At 51.6% G+C, this 20,310-nt stretch overlaps 7 protein-coding genes across 7 annotated transcripts; 2 read left to right on the forward strand and 5 right to left on the reverse strand.

Moving 5' to 3' along the window:
• Positions 1-340: 340 nt before the first annotated feature.
• On the forward strand, positions 341-2,597 carry VFPPC_11672 (transcriptional regulatory protein GAL4; the record flags this gene model as incomplete). Its single annotated transcript, XM_018289789.1, has 5 exons — positions 341-397; positions 455-528; positions 588-771; positions 823-1,466; positions 1,514-2,597. The coding sequence occupies 5 exons, from the start codon at positions 341-343 to the stop codon at positions 2,595-2,597; spliced, it is 2,043 nt and encodes a 680-aa protein (XP_018136515.1).
• A 643-nt stretch (positions 2,598-3,240) lies between these two features.
• VFPPC_16998 (hypothetical protein) lies at positions 3,241-3,679 on the reverse strand (the record flags this gene model as incomplete). The annotated part of the gene is made up of 2 exons (XM_018294750.1): positions 3,241-3,493; positions 3,582-3,679. 2 exons carry the CDS (start codon positions 3,677-3,679, stop codon positions 3,241-3,243), a joined length of 351 nt encoding a protein of 116 aa, XP_018136514.1.
• Positions 3,680-5,549: 1,870 nt separating this feature from the next.
• On the reverse strand, positions 5,550-6,902 carry VFPPC_11670 (saccharopine dehydrogenase domain-containing protein; the record flags this gene model as incomplete). Its single annotated transcript, XM_018289788.1, has 1 exon — positions 5,550-6,902. The coding sequence occupies one exon, from the start codon at positions 6,900-6,902 to the stop codon at positions 5,550-5,552; it is 1,353 nt and encodes a 450-aa protein (XP_018136513.1).
• Positions 6,903-7,967: 1,065 nt separating this feature from the next.
• Positions 7,968-9,047, reverse strand: VFPPC_11669 (hypothetical protein; the record flags this gene model as incomplete). Its single annotated transcript, XM_018289787.1, has 4 exons — positions 7,968-8,333; positions 8,383-8,723; positions 8,808-8,906; positions 8,981-9,047. 4 exons carry the CDS (start codon positions 9,045-9,047, stop codon positions 7,968-7,970), a joined length of 873 nt encoding a protein of 290 aa, XP_018136512.1.
• Positions 9,048-9,911: 864 nt separating this feature from the next.
• Positions 9,912-13,654, reverse strand: VFPPC_11667 (C6 transcription factor FacB; the record flags this gene model as incomplete). The annotated part of the gene is made up of 3 exons (XM_018289786.1): positions 9,912-10,636; positions 10,708-11,782; positions 11,852-13,654. The coding sequence occupies 3 exons, from the start codon at positions 13,652-13,654 to the stop codon at positions 9,912-9,914; spliced, it is 3,603 nt and encodes a 1,200-aa protein (XP_018136511.1).
• Positions 13,655-16,268: 2,614 nt separating this feature from the next.
• VFPPC_11666 (hypothetical protein) lies at positions 16,269-17,033 on the forward strand (the record flags this gene model as incomplete). The annotated part of the gene is made up of 3 exons (XM_018289785.1): positions 16,269-16,421; positions 16,512-16,634; positions 16,719-17,033. 3 exons carry the CDS (start codon positions 16,269-16,271, stop codon positions 17,031-17,033), a joined length of 591 nt encoding a protein of 196 aa, XP_018136510.1.
• A 361-nt stretch (positions 17,034-17,394) lies between these two features.
• On the reverse strand, positions 17,395-19,001 carry VFPPC_11665 (proline oxidase PrnD; the record flags this gene model as incomplete). The annotated part of the gene is made up of 2 exons (XM_018289784.1): positions 17,395-18,214; positions 18,295-19,001. 2 exons carry the CDS (start codon positions 18,999-19,001, stop codon positions 17,395-17,397), a joined length of 1,527 nt encoding a protein of 508 aa, XP_018136509.1.
• Between the last annotated feature and the right edge of the window lie 1,309 nt (positions 19,002-20,310).

Consider the following 20,310-nt stretch of genomic DNA (forward strand, 5'->3'; position numbering starts at 1 on the left):
CATTTCGGGTTCGCATGATTCCCTTGGGCGCCGGAAAGATGGTGAATCACAGACAACTGGCCTCCAGATTCCCATGCCGTGCCAACGTTGTAAATATTGGTGGCGTCGCAAGCCGCATTGCTGCAATGTTACCAGACGGAAACAAACTTTGGCGTCCAGTAGTTGAAGAGTCACCGCACCAGTCTTCACCGAGAGAGATTTTCGTCCTCTGGCAATTCAGCCTGAGGAGCAAACGGTCTTCCTAGTACATTGTGTTGTTCTTGCTGTTTCCCTCGCAGGTCACCGCCTCCTATCCACGGGCTGCCATCGCACAACGCATACAACCCTACTGATTGTAAAGATGCGACGGGGACGAGTTCGAAGTGCTTGCGTCCGCTGCCGACGCCAGAAACTCAAGGTTTGTGTTCTCGGCGCCTCGGGCTGCTGTTGTGATCTGATCTAATCGTGTCTGTAGTGCGATCCCAGCCTTCCGTGTCAGTTATGCATTCGATCCGGTGTACAATGCGTGTCTTCGACAGATATTTTACCGTAAGCTGTACGAGAATCAATAGTTACTATGCCGTCTCCAATCTCTAACCAGCGTTTAGTAGCCCAACTAAACCGAGCAAACCGTGTAGCAATGCTCTGGACTTCTACTCATCCACCCCAGTTGCTGGCAAACGAAAAGCAGACGTCCCGCGTCAAAGCAATGTGAAAACCCAACGTACTCAGCAATCGGCGGACTCGGTACAACAGGTCGAATATGTATCGGTCGTCCGGCTTGTGGAACAGGTATCTCTGTCAACACTATACCGAAGTTGGAGTATTGCTTATCTTTCCTAGATATTGGCCTCGACAAACAAGGGCATATGGGTCGACAGCCCGTTACACCAAGCCGTTTTGCCTCGTCGTCAAGACCGCTACGCACAAGACGCTTCCAGGAAAAGCATTCAAGACATCTTGGGCGAGGAGATGCCGCCTCAAGAAATTTGCGATATCCTGGTTGCATCTTACATGCACGCAGTACAGTGGTATTTCCCGTTGGTTTATGAGCCCTCCTTTCAACCGCGCCTAAATTCACTGCTCCGCGAAAAGACATGTTCTCTCGCTGACCAGCCGTTCCTAATGCTCTCCCTCGCCGCAATGCTCCTAGGGCTGTATTTTGCCACGCCGCAAGACCTCAAGAATATCATCCGCATTCCCCCCGGGGATATATCTTGTCTTCGAGCGCAGATGACCTCTGTGCTTGAGAAAAACTTCCTTGGCTCCTTTGAGCAACATAACCTAGACTGGATATGCTTCTCATCCTTGCTAGCTCTGTACAACGTCCTTAACCGGAGAACACGACGCGGAACCATGCTGATAGCGTCCGCCATCCAAGCCGCCAAAGACCTGAAACTGGACAAAGCGACCAATTCCGCGTCAGTGACAGTGGGCGAGAATGAGATGCGAAAGAGGGTTTGGTGGACACTATTCGCAGCAGACGGGTACGTGTGAATGCGCTAGGACTATATTATCGGCTAATAGGCTCTAGATTTGTCGGTCTCTCCGCAGGTCGAGCACCAATGGCCAGACTAGAAGAAATTACCGTCACAGAATCTCTCGATTCAGACAACTCGATGCGATCACCAGAGTTTCAGTCCATGGAAGTGAGAGACGACGGTTCTCTACAACCAGTTACGACATGCTCCTTTCAGAGGTACAGAGCAAGGTTGTTCCGGGTTGCAGCGCGCCTTAATACGAAACGATATACATCTCAGCATCCTTACAAGAATGGGAGCTTTAAGGACGAAACGCGAGATATATACAATGAACTTGAGCGATGGAGAGAGTCGCTTCCCCCAGAGCTATGTCTAGATTCATACACAGAACTCGAGGCTTTCAATGAGCGCGAGAATACAGCTGGCCAGATATTTCGAGTACAAGCGCTCACGCTGAAACTACTGTACGAGAATATACAAGTGCTCTTATTCTGGCCCTTTATCAAAAGCTGCCGAGAAGCAGATGGTCCTGTTACGCGCAGAGCAGCACAGGCGGCAACTTCTTCGACGGGGGAGAATGATCTAGCGAGTTTCGCCAGGGCGCACTGCTTCCAGTCCGCAATGCGGTTTGCCCGCATCGGCCAATATGAGAGCATTCTCCACATGTCGTATAAAACGCCAGTTGTTATTCCGTTGGCAGCTTCATCGATGACGTTTGGCGCTATACTCGGGATGTTGGCTCTTCTGAATCCGACGTCTGCGTCTGTCCGCGACTACAAGATTTGCTTGGCGAGTATCGTCAAATTACCCAAGATGTGTAATTTTAAAAATGTTCTTTGCGAGCAAGCTACGGAGATACTGCAAGGTATACTGAGGCTTATTTGTTCGGAGGAGGCTGATTCGCTGCTGGCGGGCGACCTCCCGCCACCAATGCAGTTTGCAGATGATGCTGCCAGTAAGAGAGGCAGTGCTCAGGATATGGGGCTGGAGGGAGTTGAGCAGGGGGGGATGGTTGACACTGGAATGTTTTCTGGCTCAGATACGTCTGATTTTGTGTATGTGGATATTCTGGCAGATTGTTATACCACGCTCGCGAACTTGTATGGGCTGAATCTTGATCTGGAGAACTTGGGGTAGGCGGAGATGGGATACACTTCCAACTGTGGCTTCAATTCAATCGCTATACTAAAGCTATACTGAAGAGAATTTTGAGACAATCTGGCATTAAACCCGACCGTTGTTCTTCTGACAGTACGACAACTCCGACATGGTGACTGTCCACCGCTTAATTCGAACAACTTTGAGAATTATTGTCATTGGTCTAGGACGTTGTTTACCGCATTATAGGTACTCCAACTTGACGGTGAGCTGTTTTGAACCATTAGGGACGTATATTGGTTGCAGGTTTCGCTATCATATTGTCCTTTGGGTGATGTTTCAGGCGCCAGTCCTTGTGTACAAGTACATCCAAAACTCTGTGGACACGACAGCGAGTGCTGATGAGCTGCATGTGAGTACCTGCTCCCAGAGGAATTGGAGCTCAGCACACAATCATTCCGTAAACTTGGAGCCAGCCATTCAGGCTGTGATTGTGCTGCTACATGATTGCCGTGTATCGGTTGCGTACTAGGCACAAGGCAGTCTGTCGAGTACGGAGGGGAGAGAACAGAGTCTGGTACACAGCTCTGGTACGTGATTTGTATGTGTGACTGCGACTGCGACTGCGACTGCAGCTGCATCTCGGTGTCGAATAGTCCATTGAAGGGGGATGGCGCAGGCGTCATATCAGCTTGATAGTCAGACCGAGGTCCTCGCTTAGCCGCAAGAAGTCTCTGCAGTCGCCCCAGTTCTTCTCGGAGAGATTGATTTCGAAGACGTAGTTCTTGTACAATATTTGGACCAAGATCTTTGGGCGCGGCAGCTGCTCTGAGGCGAAGCTCGTGTAGCTCTTGTTCAAGTCGCTGGATGCGTTCGTGGGTCCTTTTGCGCGCGGCGCGTTGAGAGATGCGATCTTGGGCTCGTTTTCGCTCAAGCTGAGCTGGTGTTAGATTGAGTACGGGTCGGGGTGCTGGAGAGTTGAACAGATGTTAGCAATAGTTTTAAAAAGAATGGCTGACTTACAAGGCACGGCATGGTAACTCACGTCGCGGCTTGGAGGTTCTACCTGGAGACTGGTTATTTCCTGGCGAGATATCTCCTGGCGAGGAAGTAGAGTGCATATTGCTCACAGGATCTAGAGTCAAACTGAAGTTGGCGGCCTAGTATCACCAAGCTAGTTGTCAAGTACTGAATAGTGTCATGAGAGTGATACTGCGCCGAGGTGTTCTAGTCCGCGTCAGTTGAAGATACACGTGGATATATAGAAATCGAGACGGGGAACAAACGGTTCACACAATCCATGGCCCCATGCCCAGCTGGGTATGGTTCGAATTGTGCACCCCTGATGGTGTCGTTCTCAACATCGCAAGCTTTTAATGACTCGGTTCCGACGGCCCCCATCGTGTGGCGACTACGTAGATTTCAAAAAAAAAGTCTTGACCAGTTATCGATATGTTTTATCCATTGCTTCGAACGTGTTAGCAGGCAAGCCCAGCTCCCATCCAGCCGGGGCTACAAGCCGACGACACGCTGTGGCGGTTGGTTAATAGCTTCAATATGAAACGATGAGAAAGCCAGCCCTCTTTTCCGGTCATCCCAGATACGATAATGTTGTGATATAGGTTGAATCTACCTTTTTGAAACACGAAAACACTCGCATTGTTCAATCTTCCGAGAGTACCCTTGGCAAAAGCAAGGTGCGCTTACTGATAACGCCTCGTTGTAACTGTTCTCGAAGTCTTTAGGGCTTCCCCCTTGATCTGCGGCGGCCATGATCGTCCCATGGCAAAGTTCGCCTATCTCTTGACGCAGTGTAGATCCGGCTTCGGCAGATAATTAAGATGCAGAGGCACAATCCCGGGTTTAAGTTCCCCGAAATAACACATGACGAGATGAAACCAGCCATCAAATCATCAGACAAAGATGGCGTCTGTCCTGACTCCTGACTCCCGGATCCACCGGATCACCACAGGGCGACCAGTCGGAATGTTTCTTTCTCCGGCAACTAATTGGGTCATGTTGCTTAATTGGACGATTCGAGTGCTAGATGGCGCATTGTGTCGACTGATTCGGTACCGAATCATCATGTGCGATCTTCGTGCCGCATCGTACTGCCGGCAACGATGGCCCAGTGGCGTGACGAAAACGAAAATAGACTTGTGGGAGCAAAAACTGCCTCCTTGATAGGCAGATGAACGAGATCTACGTGTCCAATATTTGATATGCACGCTCTCATTTGTACGGCAAGTATATCCTATTCGGGAATTATTAACCGGATTACCGCGGCAGTTCATGTCTCAATGCGTGAAGGAGGTCTTGGTTGCCCATTATATTGTTAACTCCGAACATTAGTAGCGCCTTGCAGCGGTGAATGTGATACAGCTCTCACGCTAATCTCATTTTTGATGACCACTTGAGCGAATGAATTAACGTTGTCAAATACCTAGGTAGTACCCATCACAGATATCTCACAAGTACTGAGCCAAGATTGCATCAAGAGCTCCAACTTTATATGACACTATGCCAGATATCTATATTCTTCAGAGCAAGGCGCACAGAGTAAACAACATTACCTCAAAGAACACCATTTACTCAACTTACAGTAACGATACCAGTTTGCCAGTCAGCACAGTCGTATCATCAATGTCAACGTCACATCGCGATGGTCCAGCGGTTGCCACTACAGCAGGACATTATAACCATTTGCCCATTATAAGACGACTAATCCAGACTAGGGCAGGCAAAAACAGCTGACTACATACCATAAGAAGTAACTTATCAAACCATATGCGAACAAGAGCAGCCACCTTGACGCAGCCGTGGCAAATAATAGGATAACACGGCAACACTTATATGACACAAGCAAACGAGACATCCCCATTCATATGTAACATCAAAAACAACTGCGGGATTATTCCGCACACAAAGAATTCCGCAGATATGCAAGATGTACCGTATCAACACGACCATCAATCTACATCAGTCAACAAATCAAGCCACCCTCTCAACAATCTCATCCGCCGGCGTCCCAACCCTCTCCAACGCCTTATAAAACACCTCCGGCACCGCCCAGTCCTCCGGGCAAAACACCCCCGTCCTCTTCACCCCATCCTCCAGCGCCATGGCCGCAAACGCCGCGCAAGCAGTTCCCGTCAACGCAGCCATGTTCCTACTCAGGAACGCGTCCCTGCCAGATTTGGGCGTCCGGCGAACAGCCACGGCAGGATGGCCATTGCGGGTGCCCGTCGCCCGCACGAGCAGGCTGCTGTGGTTTTCGTACGTCTGCCCCCGTGCAGAGGAGATTAGATAGCCTGCTACGTCGCTGACGGTGCTTTCGCCGGTCCAGATCTGCTCAAACATGCCGAGGAGGGCGTGGCGCCATGGCTCGAATGCGCTTGTTGCGTGGGCGAGGAGCCCGAATAGTTCTTTGATGGTGATGTCTCCGCCGCGGAAGTGCTGAGTGAATGAGGCGAGAGCTTCGCCGTATCCGGCTGTTGATGGAGGCTGCGTGGTGAGTTGGTATAAGAATTCGACGGCGTCCTTTTGTGAAACTGCCCCTGAACGGACTGCCTTTCCTAGACCACGAGCTATGCCATTGACGGGGGATGGGCCTAATCCGCCAAGGCACCGAATCCGTCTGGCGTTGGGGAATAGTCGTGGAAGCGTCACTGGCTCAGGATGTGCTGTTTCGTGCAGAAATGTCTCGCCAGAGGTGCCTAGCATGGGCGCGTATCCTGTCTCAACCCAGCTCTCGTTGATCTTGGGCTTTCCATCCACCCAGGTAAGGCATGGTCCAGCGGCAATGTGTAGTAAATGCTCGAGAACGGCTTTACCAACAGCTGGGCGCTCATCACCGACAAGCCAGCACAGCTCAATCTCCTCCACCACATCCAGGTCCCTCGTCACATCCATGGCCATGACGTTACTCATGCCAGGGGAGGCACCGCACCCAATGTAACATGGTATACCGCTCTTCTTGGCCTGTTCGTATAAGCCCAATGCCGCCTGTGTACTTTCCACATCGTCGTCGTAGTCCATGTACGGGATCTTGGCTTCAAGGCAGGCAGAAAGCACCGGCTCTGACGTTTTGATGTACGGTCCTGCACCGAGGATGACGAGTGCAGCACCGGTAATGGCTTTGACTAGAGCTGGACGATCGAACAGATCGAGCTTGACTATTGTAGCGCGACCTTTGGGGAGTTTTGCCGCAGTCACTTCCAAGGCAGTGAGGTTGATGTCGGATAGAATGAAGGGATTGCTTGTGGCCGTGGCGAGTCGCTCTATTGCGATGCGGCACATTTCGCCGGCGGCGCCGATGAAGACGATCGGTTTGGTGGCTGTCATTGTGGTGAGAATGGTGAAATACACTGAAAGTAATGATGATTGAATAGTTTCCGAAGTTATTTCCGAATGACTTTGGCGTGGACATTAATGTCTTTATACACAACGTATTTGACCTTTAATATTCACGACCGTCTGATGCATGACACAACTCCCAGTCTGTACATTACTTCGCAAACGCGGATCCGAACAACGACACTATTTTCGGATAGTCATACATATCGCAACCGTCAATTCGTCATGTTGTTGTAACTTGAAGTGCCGCGTAGAGAGTGTCGTGAGTGTCGTGAGGTTCCCATCTTCGGATCCGCGGGCGGCACCGAGGCTCAGCGTAGGCCAGACGTCAAACTCCACACCAAGACCGTATTGTTTTGTATCATACCGCACCAACAGTGTGGTGAATACAGTAAGCCGGTTTTAAGAATCATTTGATGACTTCAGCACACGTTCGCAGAGTCCAGCAGTGCGGTGAAGTCGGATCCGCCGGTATGTGCCTTGAGGTGCACCGCATGAAGGGCCTGCACTTCCCCGCGCCTAGGGATGATATCGTCACAGGCAGCAAATTATAAGCAGGAATAAGGAGAAGCGCTAATTTCCCCATGGGGACTCCGGCGCGGTGAAATCTCTCATAGTCAAGGTCCTAGTACTAGAGGAGAGGGGGAAATGGCCCTGTCGAGATTGATTGATGGGCCTTGAACATTACCTTCGATGCTCATGTGCAAGATCGGCGCAGCATTGTGGGTGACTGGCTGCTGAGTTGGTCTGAACGAGTGGCTTGTCAGCATGAACCCAGCAAAGATGGTATGCAGCTGTACCAGTATCTTACAGTCTCAGTGGCAGAAGCAGTAACAGCTTCGTGATAACCACACCAAGACCGATTAGCAAAACATGCAAGACGTTCTTTTGACCATCTACAAACATACTATACATGCCCAACGCCAGCCCAATATCAAAACAACATACAACAGTGCATCTCGATTGTCAGCCCCCATTATCATGGTATCTATCATCCACCATCTACACCCTTCGTCGTCCTCTCCTCGCCGTCCCCGCCGTCCTTGTCGCCCTCTAGGCGCCGACTCCCGGAACATACGCATACCGAGGCAAGGCAGCCATCCTCTCCTCCGGACTGAACTCCGCATCGTCGTAGACCATTCTGCCTCTCTTCTCCTTCTTTCCCTTCTTATCGCCCGCGTCCTCTTCCTGGGTCGGTGCAGGCTTGACACCCGCTTCAGCCATGCGAATTAATTGATCGATATCATCGCCCTGTGCGCCAGGAGCGCCTTGTTGCCAATATCCTGCAGGGGGCGGTCGTTGAGGCAGGCCAGTCGCGCCGGGGGCGTTGCTCGGAGGTCGCGCGGGTAGGGAATCGGCAGAATACGCATATGCTTGTTGGCCGGCATACGCAGGTTGCGCTGCAGCTTGCTGTTGTGCCTATATACGTCAGAAAGGAAATCAGCAAAGTATTTAGCGCGAAACATACCTCCACACGCGCCGGCTCTTCCTCTGTCGGAGGAGGCAATGTGCCCGCCTTCTTATGTGCCCTAAACTCGGCCAATCTTTTCAAGAGCTCGTCGGAAGACTCTATCTTGAGCTTCTTCCTGGGCATCGCCTGCCCTGACGCAGGATTACCCGTGGCAATGCGCCTATCTTCTTGATCCTGGTAGTAATTCTGAATGATTCGGTTTCGGTGCTGCTCCAAGGCGTCCTGGGGGATACCCTCCATGCCAAAGATTTCGACCTCGAGGCCCTGGCGGTTGGGGAGGGCATTCTCGACTTGGCTAAGGGTTTCTTTGTGAACTTGGTTCAGATGGACGGAAAGACCTGGACAATCATTAGTTAGTATGTGCTTTGGATAGAAATAGCGCATCTGAAGGCGAGCTTTGGTCAATCTAGCTTGGGTCGTACCTCCAGCGGTGTTGAGCCGTCGTCCACAGCGATCACATTTGAAATGCTTCGCCTTTTGGTGGGAAATGAGAAGCTTTAAGTCTTCAAAATCACGCTCGCCTGTGCAGTCAAGTTAGCAAATGCGCAACCTCTTTCCAAACAGATAGCATCGGGATGAAGATGAGGCATCATACAGTAGTAGCACCAAGGACGAGCCAGAACCTCCTCAATGTCTGGGTGTCCGCGCCTCTTCTTGCCCATGGTGGCGAGCGCGCAATGTGTCGGGGATGAGGCTGTCGCGAAGGAGGGAGGTCGGATTGAGGATAAGCTACCCGCGATGGTTGTACTGCAAATGAATTGGCCGCGGCGTGTCGAGGGGCGATGCGGTAGGAGAGGTCTTTTCGTGGGTTGGTTGCTGAACCTGCGAATGTTGCTGGCTCTTCACGATGGGGAGCTTGCGCTGGTGGCGGTTGAACTGCGGTTAAATTAGCTTCCACTGGACCCGGCGAAGTGACCCAGTGAGGGCGCATCTCTTTCCCAACAGCAGATCGGCTCGAGTAATTGTAACTTCATTACTTATTTTTAATTCTGTATATATAATCTACAATATTTATCGTTTCGTTACTCATAATTATGAGTGGGAGTATAATCTCCCTCCCCCCTTTTTACACATAACAGCTGGTTTATAACTTGTAAGTACCTAGGTAACTACCTCGGTACCAGACATATCCCAAAGTACAAACATGCCCATGGTTCAAATATCAATTGATAGCATTGTGAGCACCAAGTGTTCAATATTTAGAGCCCCAAATGCAATTTGTCACATGTAAGTACATAAGATAAATCTGTGAGTTCCTACAGGAAGCCTCATCATATACAGTTTATTTGTGCTTTCTATAATTCATCATCGTAAGGGCATGTTAGCCCGGTTTGTGCTGTATCTTACACAAGCTCTCATCATCCCTCATTCAACATGGCATCAATGCCTCCAAACGCTTCCCGCAATCTAAACAATGGTATCTGATTGGAAGTCAGGTGCATTACACCCTTTGCTTCCATGCATATGTACAGCAAATCCCCTTTTTAAATGTCAAAGCATTATTAAACGACGTATATGCGTCGCTCCTACTCTTGAGGTGTTTGATCAAACATGATCAACGGCCATGATGCTGGTTGTGGCACCATGGGCAATTCCCCGCCAGCGTGAGGCATCCCGTTGCCAGCCATGATGGGCGTGATAACTGAGCTTCTGCCGGCGTCGGCGCTGCCGAGCGTCATTAACGCATTGGCACTGTATCTTTCCTGGCTGTCGGCGATGGCCGCAGACCAATTCTGCCACGATGACCTCCACATCATGTCTGGGGTATGGTGACTGAGATGCTGCCCCGCCTCGGAAGCATAATTCACGAGGGGGTCAGATTGAGAGTGACCAGCTGCATGTGCCGTGCCAGCGGTCGCGGTAGCTGTGGGATAAAACATGCCCGCCTGATCGTGCTGGTAGGAAGTTGCCGCTTGGGCGGTTGGCTGAGCTGGCTGCTCAACATAGGCAAGCGACGGGTATGTCGCATGCGCCGTGGCCGTACCGTCGGCGGTGTAGAAGTTTTTGGTAACATCTCCAGTCTGGGAAGTGCCAGCCGATGAAATAGATGGATGTTGGGACGTTGAGCCTCCAAACGAGACAGGGGGTGCCAGTGATACTGCGTTTTGCAATGGCAGCTGCTGTTCTTGCTTCATATTGGCATGAGTCCGAATGGCGCTCTTCATCTCCTCTTTCGGCATATCGTGCTCGATCCAGGCCATGGTCCGATTTATTAGTTGTGCAATCTGAGTACTCGTTCCGCTACCACAACCTGCAGCAAGCAATTAGTAAAAGGTCTCCTGAAAGCGGATTGAGTCGATATCAAGACTGTCAATGACATACCTAAGAGGGTGCTCATTTCCTTGACCACGTTCATCCATCTCTCCATTTCTTCCCTCAGCTTTGTTACTTCTTCCGGAGTGATCTCAAATCGTCGCTCCCACTGTGGTACCAACATGGACAAAATGGCAACACAGTAGACAGACATTTGATGCCACGTGGTATCCAAAGCCTTCATCTTACTCAGGTGCTCTACAGTTTCAAGGTATTCCCTTGCGGCGTTCTCGCAGATTCTCGTATTTTCAGCAATCATCTCCTGATCCGTGGTCATTGCTAGGGATGGATGTCTGACATGCAGGCGGAATTCTAGCATAAAGGTGCGCGCAAACAGGGGCCCAACCATTTCGTGGTCGTGTTTCTTTGGCGGGTTCAACCGCATTGACGCGGGAAGTTCCGCCTCCCACTGGTTCATCTGCGCCTCCAAGGCGGCAACAATATTTTTGTAGTTGCTTTCGTCTCGCCGCACGCTGAAGATGTTGGCGTACATCTCCATGTACATGGGAACACATTTAAACCCGGCAATTGCAACCTCGTATGGGCAAGGAAGCGTGCGAGACGTATCGACGCCGTCATCAGACAGCAGCTCGTCGGCAATCGGCTCGGGAAAGTCGACGTCAAAGTCCTGCACAGACAGGGGGAGAGGATAGCCTCGTTTGCCATTGATGTCCACAACAACGGTCATCATGTTCCACCAGGCTCGCTTGCGGAGTTCGTTCTGCAAGTCCGTCGGTTCGCCAGGCTTTTTGGTTCTCCGATGATAATTCAGTTCAAGTGCTCGGTGCAAAGCCATGCTTGCAACAATTGAGCCGCTGCCGGGTTTGGGGAATGCTCTCGTGTGGGATGCAATGAGAACCAATGCTTGCAAGGCCTCGAATTCGGTGGATGAAAAGATCTCATACATCTTGCTGAGGGCGAAATGGTAATGCTTGTTTGAAAGATCGTTGAAGTTGTTGCGCTGTTCCAGAGTTTGGCTGTTTCGAACCCCGAATTGGAACAAAATAGTCGCAAAGACCATGTGCACCAATACCAACTCGGGTACTGAGGCTTTGAATCCGGGTTCATCGTACACTCTCGTTAACTGTAAGACGGAGTTAGGTTAATGATAATCTAGACCAGCGACTCCGCGCACATGTCGACGTAAACTCACAAGTTTCATAAAGGTTGGTTTGTGCAGCAATGGCACAAACGAGGCAATGGTGATAAAATACCACTCCGCGTACATGAAGGCATTCTCGCGTGTGGGCAGTTCCACCCGGACGGGGGGATTCACTCCCATGGTTGAACGAAGAAACGCTTGTACCGATTTGTTGTACAGAGGCATGGACGGGTCAGTCACGGAAAGAGGCTCGTCGACATCAGGAGCCTCAAACGCAGTGGTCTCGATGGTTGTGCCTAGCAGCGTAAGGGTCATACCCTTTAAAGAGCTGAGTGGTGCATCATCAGCACCAACGCCCCAACGGCTCTGCTCGGGTCTCGTTTGCCACTCATTCCGCGGCGTTTTGAATCTGATGATGTTATTTGCCGGTTTCGGTGACGAGCTCTCCTTGATCCAGAGCGAACCATATTGCGACCAGCCCTCGTTTGAAACAGCGGTGGAGGTCGATTGAGCTGCTGACGACGCATTCCCCATCTCATCGTCAACACCGTCTGGAGGGCTTTGTGCGCGGACACCGCCCTGGAAAGGCTTCACCTCGATGCCCCTGTCTGCGCAGAGCTTTTCCAAGTCGCGAATGCGTGACATCATGCTGTTCTTCTCTCGTTCCAACTGCTGCATGTAGCCTCGACGCTCGGTGCGCCCAGTGACACGATCCGTGACGTAGCACTCCAAATTTAGGTTGATGCAGTGCGAGCATCCTTCGGGCAGGGCATCGCAGCGGATCTTTCGCACCTTGCACCTGTCGCAAGCCTGGCCGGTGCGTGTATACGATTGAAGACGGTTCTTGACGACGGACGAGAAGTCCTCCGGCCCACGATCAGAGCGTGCGAGCTTGAGCTTGCCGGCACCGGAGCCGTTTGCATCGTCGTCGCTCGCTCCACTGCCATCGGCGGACCGTTTGGCAGGCCGCGGAGGCATCTTGACATTGACGGGCGGCCTTGTCGAGCGCGGGGAGATGCTGGTTGGCGACGTGGGCGACGTGGTCGCCGACGATATGGAGAGGACGCCAGTCGGACTAGAGCTGGAGCCGGAGCTCCGAAATAGCGAGGCAGTGGCAGTGTTTGTATTGATATTAATACGGTTTACTGGAGTCGACAGAGAGGACGAGGGCGCCGACGTGGGAACGGAAGAGAGAGCGGAGGATGAAAATGATGGTGTTGGAGAAGCTGCAGCCGAGCTTGATGTAGAGTGACTTGATGGACCCAGACCCGGAGGAGTGGTGCATCGCAACGATGGAGGTGGAGCAGCATGACATGGAGCCTGGAGAGATGCAGTCGATGTCAATTTGCTGCCAATCAAGCCCAAGGTGTTAGCGGTCAAAGAGCCGGGAGCAGTCAAGCCTGGCCTGGGGCTCCCGGTCAGGGACCCGTGCATGCAACTTGGCGAGCAGGCACGGGGAGTCGTTGCAGCGGTTGCAACAGTTGGACTGGAGGTGCCAGTGGAAGTGCCAGTGGCAGTTCCGGCATAAGGCCCCACTGAGGATCGCTGCAACGCGCCAAAGCCACACCGGTAGCCCTGGCCGTGGTGGCTGGTGGAGCTTCTTGCGCTGCTCAAGCTGCTCGCAAAGCTGCTGCTGCCCGAGGAGCGACAACGAGACGATCTAGATGAATGTGTTGGTGACGATAAAATCTGAGGTTCCGGCACCCATGAAAAGTTAAACGTCGACTTGGGCGAAAGAGCAAGAGGTGAGTCGCTATCGGGGAGGGATGTTGTGCCTGAGGCAATGGACCTGGGAAGCTGCGTTTCGATTTGTTGGACATCGATGTGCAGCTCGGCAATCGTGCCGCTGTCCATGGTTGAGGCAGAGGCTGAGGCACTTGTCATTAGCGTTGAATGTCAAGCAAGCCAGGCATCAAATGCAAATTTGACGCAGATGGCTTCGAGTCGAGTTGAGTTTCTCCGGTTTGCACTCTGTATGCAGAACTTGACTTTTTCCAGGACAGTACAAGATCAATTGATGCACCACAATCGTCTCTACAGCAGAGCACCCGATGTTTTACTTGTACTCGACGCTATCAACCTCTTTCTCAACGCAATGCGACAAAAACCAGCACCCAACGATGCTGCACGGAGCACTTGGGTACCACGAGACAACCAGAGCTGGCTCAATGTTGGCATGTGAGCACTAATTTGCCCCCAAAATACTTCAGCACCTGCAGTCAATGAACCTGACTCGGGTGGGGGCCGAAATTGGAGGTAAATTAGTGGCTTTCCTGTCAAAGCTGGCGCAGCCAGGTTCCAACTTGAACCCAACTTGAATCCAACTCGAATCCAACCAGAAGCGCAATAACCGCCAACGACACCACAGCTCGTGAACTCCGTGCTGAAGTGGCTGCAATCCACAGACAAATCAGTTGATGACAGCCCTGACAGCCCTGACAGCCCTGCCTTGATCAACAAAGTCGGCGCAGGGCAGAACAATCAATTGGCGTGTCTGTCCCGAGGGCCACTGGTTTGGCTGTGAACCCCGGTCCGGCTCTTGTCTGTTCAGGGGTCTGACCTCTCCCGTCAAACGCCTTGCAAGCTTGTCCTCGAGTTGAGACGAAGATGAGAGATTCTCGTGTTGGCTTGTATGTCCGTCACTTTGTTCAGCATTCAAACTCGGTGACGCGGCTGTCGACTCGGTATCCGCGACGGTCAACTTTGAATACCCCAGCTGCTTTTACGGCTGAAGCGATGACTCAAGCATAAACAACACACTTGTCAACAATGCGATAGTATCAAAGCGGCAAAAGAAAAGAAGAACGCGCGTTACTATGGCCACGTCCTCAGAATATCTTTGTTCATCTCCTTGGAATATAACCCTGGTTTTCCAGACTGGCAAATCTCCACCCCTTATATACCAATCCTTGTTATGTTTTCTCACCAAGTCCGTTGCGATGCCGGGACAGAAGGCAATTTGCTTGACAATCTCGATCCGCAATTCCACTGACTCTGACGAATTTCGAAAGTTTCGAACGGATGAATTCAAATACAGGTACCCAATTGATCGCCAGCCTGCTAATAGCACCCGGCTCGAGGGTACTTGTTACTATTTACGCCTTTCTTGTGAGTGTCCTTTCTAACTGTGCTATCTTGCAATTCCGTATCTGGAAATCTGGCCCCCAAAGCCCCTTTGTCTGCCTTTTTTGAGGTTTGGTTCGCAGTGCCCGATGAGCCGGAGCAAGCCACGTCGCCTTGGTGCGAACTTAGAATGTATGTGACACGACGGTGTGGCGTCCCTGACAGCGCCGACATATAACTCTACTGGCCATGTTGCCCTTTGTCAGAATTGCGTGCTTCGAGTAGCCATGATGGCAGACGCGGATATTCGAAAGGACCGACTCTTATCTTGGTTTCAATGACCTTATCAGTGATATGACGTCGCCAGATGCTCCAGCCCCTGGACTTGTCTGGTGCCTTTGATCGTGATGACACACCGTGAACCCTGTGCCTGAGTTGAGTTCCAAAGTTAGCACCGCAACGTTTTTTGTTTCTAGGTATATTCCGCTTGGGTGTTCGAGAAGCCTTCCATTCGGATCCACCGGTGTTGACAAACGTGGAGAAGAGTGACTGCGATCATCAGACAAGATGCACTCTGTCTGCCTGATGAACGTGGTGGTTTCGCATCACAGCACGGAAGTAAGTCACCATTCGGCCGTGTCAGTCCGTGGGCCCTCAGTGATATATCACAACTCGCAACGTGAAACTCGTCCAACACAGCAAATCTTGGGTCTTAACACTGCTTCCATCAATTATCTGGTGTAGATACCATCCCATAACATGGAGGCTCAGTATGCCCAGCCCTTGGGTTGCAAGCGGGAACAGCCGCGCACTGTCACGCCGCTACCACGGCCCCAGAGAACGTGACTGACTAGTCGTAGAAGCAAAATAGACCTTTTTATTTGCTTCTAGACCTTCGATTTCGAAATAGGGTTTCCTAGGGCAATATCACAGATAAGAGTTAGCACCGTATGCGTTTCCCTGTCGCATCACAGCGTCGGTCATTCCGTCCAAAGACCAAAAACACTGTACAAGATAAATCTACGGAACTGTAGTTTTCTAGTGCACAAAACAAGCAGATTACACCTTGTCAGTAGACTTTGTATCCCTAACTTGAACCGTAGAAATGACCAGGGCACATTTTTCGATGAAGTGACAAACATTCATTCAGAGTCCAGGGTGACCTGCCCCTCCTTTTCGGCCCAAATTCACGAGCCATCGACATCATCGCCCGAGTACACAAAAGTGGGGCGGCCGGCCGGATTGCGGGGCACGCACCAGATCTTGCCGACAATGCGCTGTTTAAACCTCATTTCGATCACCCTCAACTTCACCTCTTCCCACAGCCCAGGAACACGAGCCGACGCCGTCATCGCCAAACACTATTCACCCTCAGAAAAGCGCTGAGATCTGACGCGCACCAGCCATGGCGCTGGAAACCGTGTCGCTCGAGCATGTACCCTCGTCGTATGCCGTGTACTTGACCCTCTTTCAGGACATTCAGAACGCTGCCTTTTTGCAGCAACAACTGCTCGATCGAAATGCCGACTTTGAATATGCCTTTGTCGACGCTTCCGTGGTACGAACGATCCCACAATCCTGCCTCGAACTATGATAAACTTGCACGTATCCAATCATTTAGAGTATATAGCTCACCTTGTGCTCGTAGGTAGTGTCTCGCAAGCAGCTGCTTTCCGCAGTCTTCAAGGCCATCACGGCGGCTGCAAATGGCGCACTCAAGACACCTAATGTGCACTCTGAGATTGTAGTCTCTTTGAACTCATCTAACAATGTAAGAAATACACCCAATAATAGTTTCGCTTCGTGCTGTCATTTCACTCTGCTGTAAGTGGTGGAACTGATGAATGCCATTCAGATTGCCGATTCGTACCGCCGTTTTGGAATATCACCATCCACCAAGGACCTTATTGTCGTCAAAGTCACTCATTCGTCGGAATCAACCCCCGCCAAGTCCAAGGAGAGCATCCAGGAGCATTTGACACAACATGTCAAGGGTAGTTCCGTGGACGCCACCGACACCAACATCGCCGCTACCACTGATATGGCCAAGGTTCGCAAATACTACAAGCTCAACGGCCTGGCCTGGCTGGACGCAATCAAAGATGAGCAACAAAAGCACGCAGAATTAGAAACACTTGTAGTTAGCGCTATAGCACTACGAGGCATTTGAACCCTTAGTTTTCCGAGCAACCGAGTCAGTCACACATCACCTTTAGCCAAAACGATTTTGCGAAGACGGGGCATTTTTAAAATTTGTTTGCATTTCTTATCGATGTAAATGTAAGTCATAACATCGTCTCTCTGTCCTCTCTTTTGTCTACCGTGACCTAGCATTAATCTAACTAAGTAGAATAGAACAGTTGCTCATGTGCTCCAGAAAATGAATCGCTATGAATACCACGAATAAAGGCCATGCCGGATATATCCCTCAGGAAACGCTCTTGGCGAAAAAGTAATGAAAAGACCAAGATAAAAAGAAAAAGGAAAAGGATTCAGGAATCGCAAAGTATTCGCATGCTGGTGTGCAAAATCTATGCAAGGCGGAAGGTGTTCTTGACGCGGCGGACGAATTCAGCCCACATGGCGTCACGACCGCTCTTGGTACGCTGGACGGCGTCCTTGTTCTCGTGTGCGCGTCGAAGCAGGTATTTCATGCACTCGCCGGTCGTACCCCAGACGAGATACTTGTATGCAGGCAACTTGGGGGCTGCGACGGCGGCGTCGGCTCGTGCAGATTGGCTGGCCTCAACCAGCTCGCAGCTAATTTCGTCGGCCATGCCTTGAAGCTGGGCGAATGCGATATCGGATTTGGCACCGCCAGCATCGCAGATGGCGCGGGCCTTCTGAACTGACTCGGCGTTGTGGGTAGCAAGGACAATATGGGCCGCAGGATATTCGCCGTTGCCCTCAAGAGTAGCGTTCCACTGACGGGTCAGAACACTGGCAGCAATGCCGTCGTAACACGCGTCGGTTCCCTCTTTGGTTTCGAAGAAGCATTCTCGAGGATCGGATCCGAGGTATGCTCCACGAACAAGCTTGACACCAAGTGAAAAGTCGCCCTCCTGGGCCATGGCGAGGTGGCGCTCCAGTACGGCAGGGGTCTTCTTCTTGTACGCTTGGTACGTTCCATAGATGGTGGCAGTCTCGGGAGATGTGTTGTACTTCTTGGAGAATTCCATGGTCCAGTCGTCAATACCATCCTGCAGGGCATCCTGTTCAGCATCGAACAGAAGACGCACACCGCGCTCGTGAGCAAGCTGGCAGATGGAGTCAATCGACTTGTACAGGTAGGGGCTAGCAGGGAGGCGGTGCTTGAGTTCATGAAGAGCAAGGCTGCCAGCGCCAGTGAATCTGCAGCAGGTTGGTTAGCAAAAGTTTATCGCGACAGCTTTACTATATTCACATGATAACACGTCTAGGTCAAAACTTACTTGAGAGCCACAAAGTCTCCAGGTTGCGCCAACCGAACAGTCTCGAGAGTGCCCTCAGCCCAAGGGACAATTTCGTTATCGATGACCTTTTGGGTCTCCTGGCCCGCGGCCAATTCGACCTCCTCCGCTTGTTTCTCCGTCAAGACGACCTCGCGAGCATATCCCAGAATCACGCCAGTAAAACCAATGTTCTTCAAACTGTTAATGGTGGTCTGCACTTCAGCAGGGTTCTCGCCAGCACAGAACTGGGCATAGAATGATTTCTTGAGCAGGTACCGAAGAACGGGGTTTCTGTCGGGGTTAAGAATGGGGTTGGTGCTGTGTGCCAGCAGAGTCATAATCTGCAGCGAGGGCGGGAGAAGCAAAGGGGAAGAAGATACGACAGTCGTGGCCAAGGAGCGGATGATCATGCTCAAGGGCAGGACTGAGAGTGGTGCGCGGCCTGGTTCCAAGTTGGCAGGAGGAGGAACGGCACCTGGAAGCTCAGCGACGGTGGAGGACTTGCGCTCCGAGGAGTGAATGCGCCGCCGCTGCTGGGTCATGAGGGCAAAGCTGCCCTTGGGAACTGTGGTGATGCGGCCATGGTTGGCGCGCAACACGGCGGAGGCGAGAAGAGCGTATGTGGATGAGAATGATTCTGTGCTCGAAAAAGTAGCGGCCCTCTGAACGGGCAAGCATGCAAACCCGCGAGGAGGGGCGGGTCTCATTGCAATCTTCTTGAGGCTCGTGTGAGGAAGAAGACTCGAGGTGTTCTGCCTAGATTCTAGGTTTCTTGGTATTCTTCTGATGGAAGATGGGTGGAAGACGCGTTTGTGCGGTGGGAAAGAGGAGGAGGAAAACAAAGCGACGACTGGGTGTGCTTTATGTTTTCGGCGGTTGGCTCTTTGTGTTTTGTGGGCGAAGAGTGAATGGGCTGTGTGTGTGAATGGGAGGGAGGGGGTTCTTTATCAGTGAATCTCGTGAGGAGAGTTCAGATAGGGTGGCGGAGATAAGGAGGCAATATTGCAACGCAACAGAGTTTGGGCTGCTGAAGAGTGTGAGAGAGGATGCGATAGCAGGAAGATGTCCACAGCAAGTTCAGCTGGGAGAAAACGTTTGTGGTTATATTAAGATGACGGAAGTTCCAGTCGATGATGAGTGTTAGTACGGACACAAGAGAAAAGAAAACACCCAAAAGCCAAAAACTCTCGTCGGGAAAGAAAAGAGGTGTGGCAGCGAGAGCTTCTCTAATAAAGGTCCAGATTCCAGTCTCCTTCCTTTTCGCCTTTTCGCTTCGGAGTCGGTGTTTTTCTGCTTAACCAGGTGACCAACATCGTGGGGTGGGCGGGCGCTTGGAAACGAGGGCAACTCGTCTTATAGTAGTTTTTTCCCCTTGGCTTTCTGGCTCTTTTGCCTCCGCCTGGGCCGGGGGTCCGGGAACGGCGTTATCGTGGGACAAAAGTCAGGTCGGTGGGCGTGTGCGTGGACGGCGTATTGTTAATCTCGTTTTTGGGCGGCGTAGTCGGAACTGAATTTATCGATGACACACGGAGAACCAGGTTACCCTCCCTCCAGGCCAGCCCAAACTCAGACATGGGGGGGCACCACCAGACAACGGGTATCATGGTCCGATAAAGGGCTTGACAATGGGCATTTTGGTCCGCCGCACAGCCCAGACCCAAGGACCCCAAGCCAAAAACTGCTATCTATTACTCAAGCTTTATCGCGAGTGTTTCTTTGCCCCACCGAAATCCGAGCCATGCCGTGAACCTTGAACCCCCCAGGGTCCTGGGCTCACACCCCCCCGCTGTCGCCCCCTCTCGTCAAGCGCCATGCAGGGCCCTTGTTTCCAAATCGGGTGCAAATCGATCACGTGGCCCCCCGCCTGTAATTACTAGCCCACACAGGACGCCCGAGTGTAGCCGCGACTGTTGCGTTCACAAGTTGTTATCTCCACACTGATATCGGTGCATTGGCCAATCACTGAGTCGTGTGTCCCTCAATCCTGGTGTCTGGAATGCCTCCGATACGGCGGAC

This window comes from Pochonia chlamydosporia (assembly GCF_001653235.2).
Source record: "Pochonia chlamydosporia 170 chromosome Unknown PCv3seq00027, whole genome shotgun sequence".
NCBI lineage: Eukaryota > Fungi > Ascomycota > Sordariomycetes > Hypocreales > Clavicipitaceae > Pochonia > Pochonia chlamydosporia.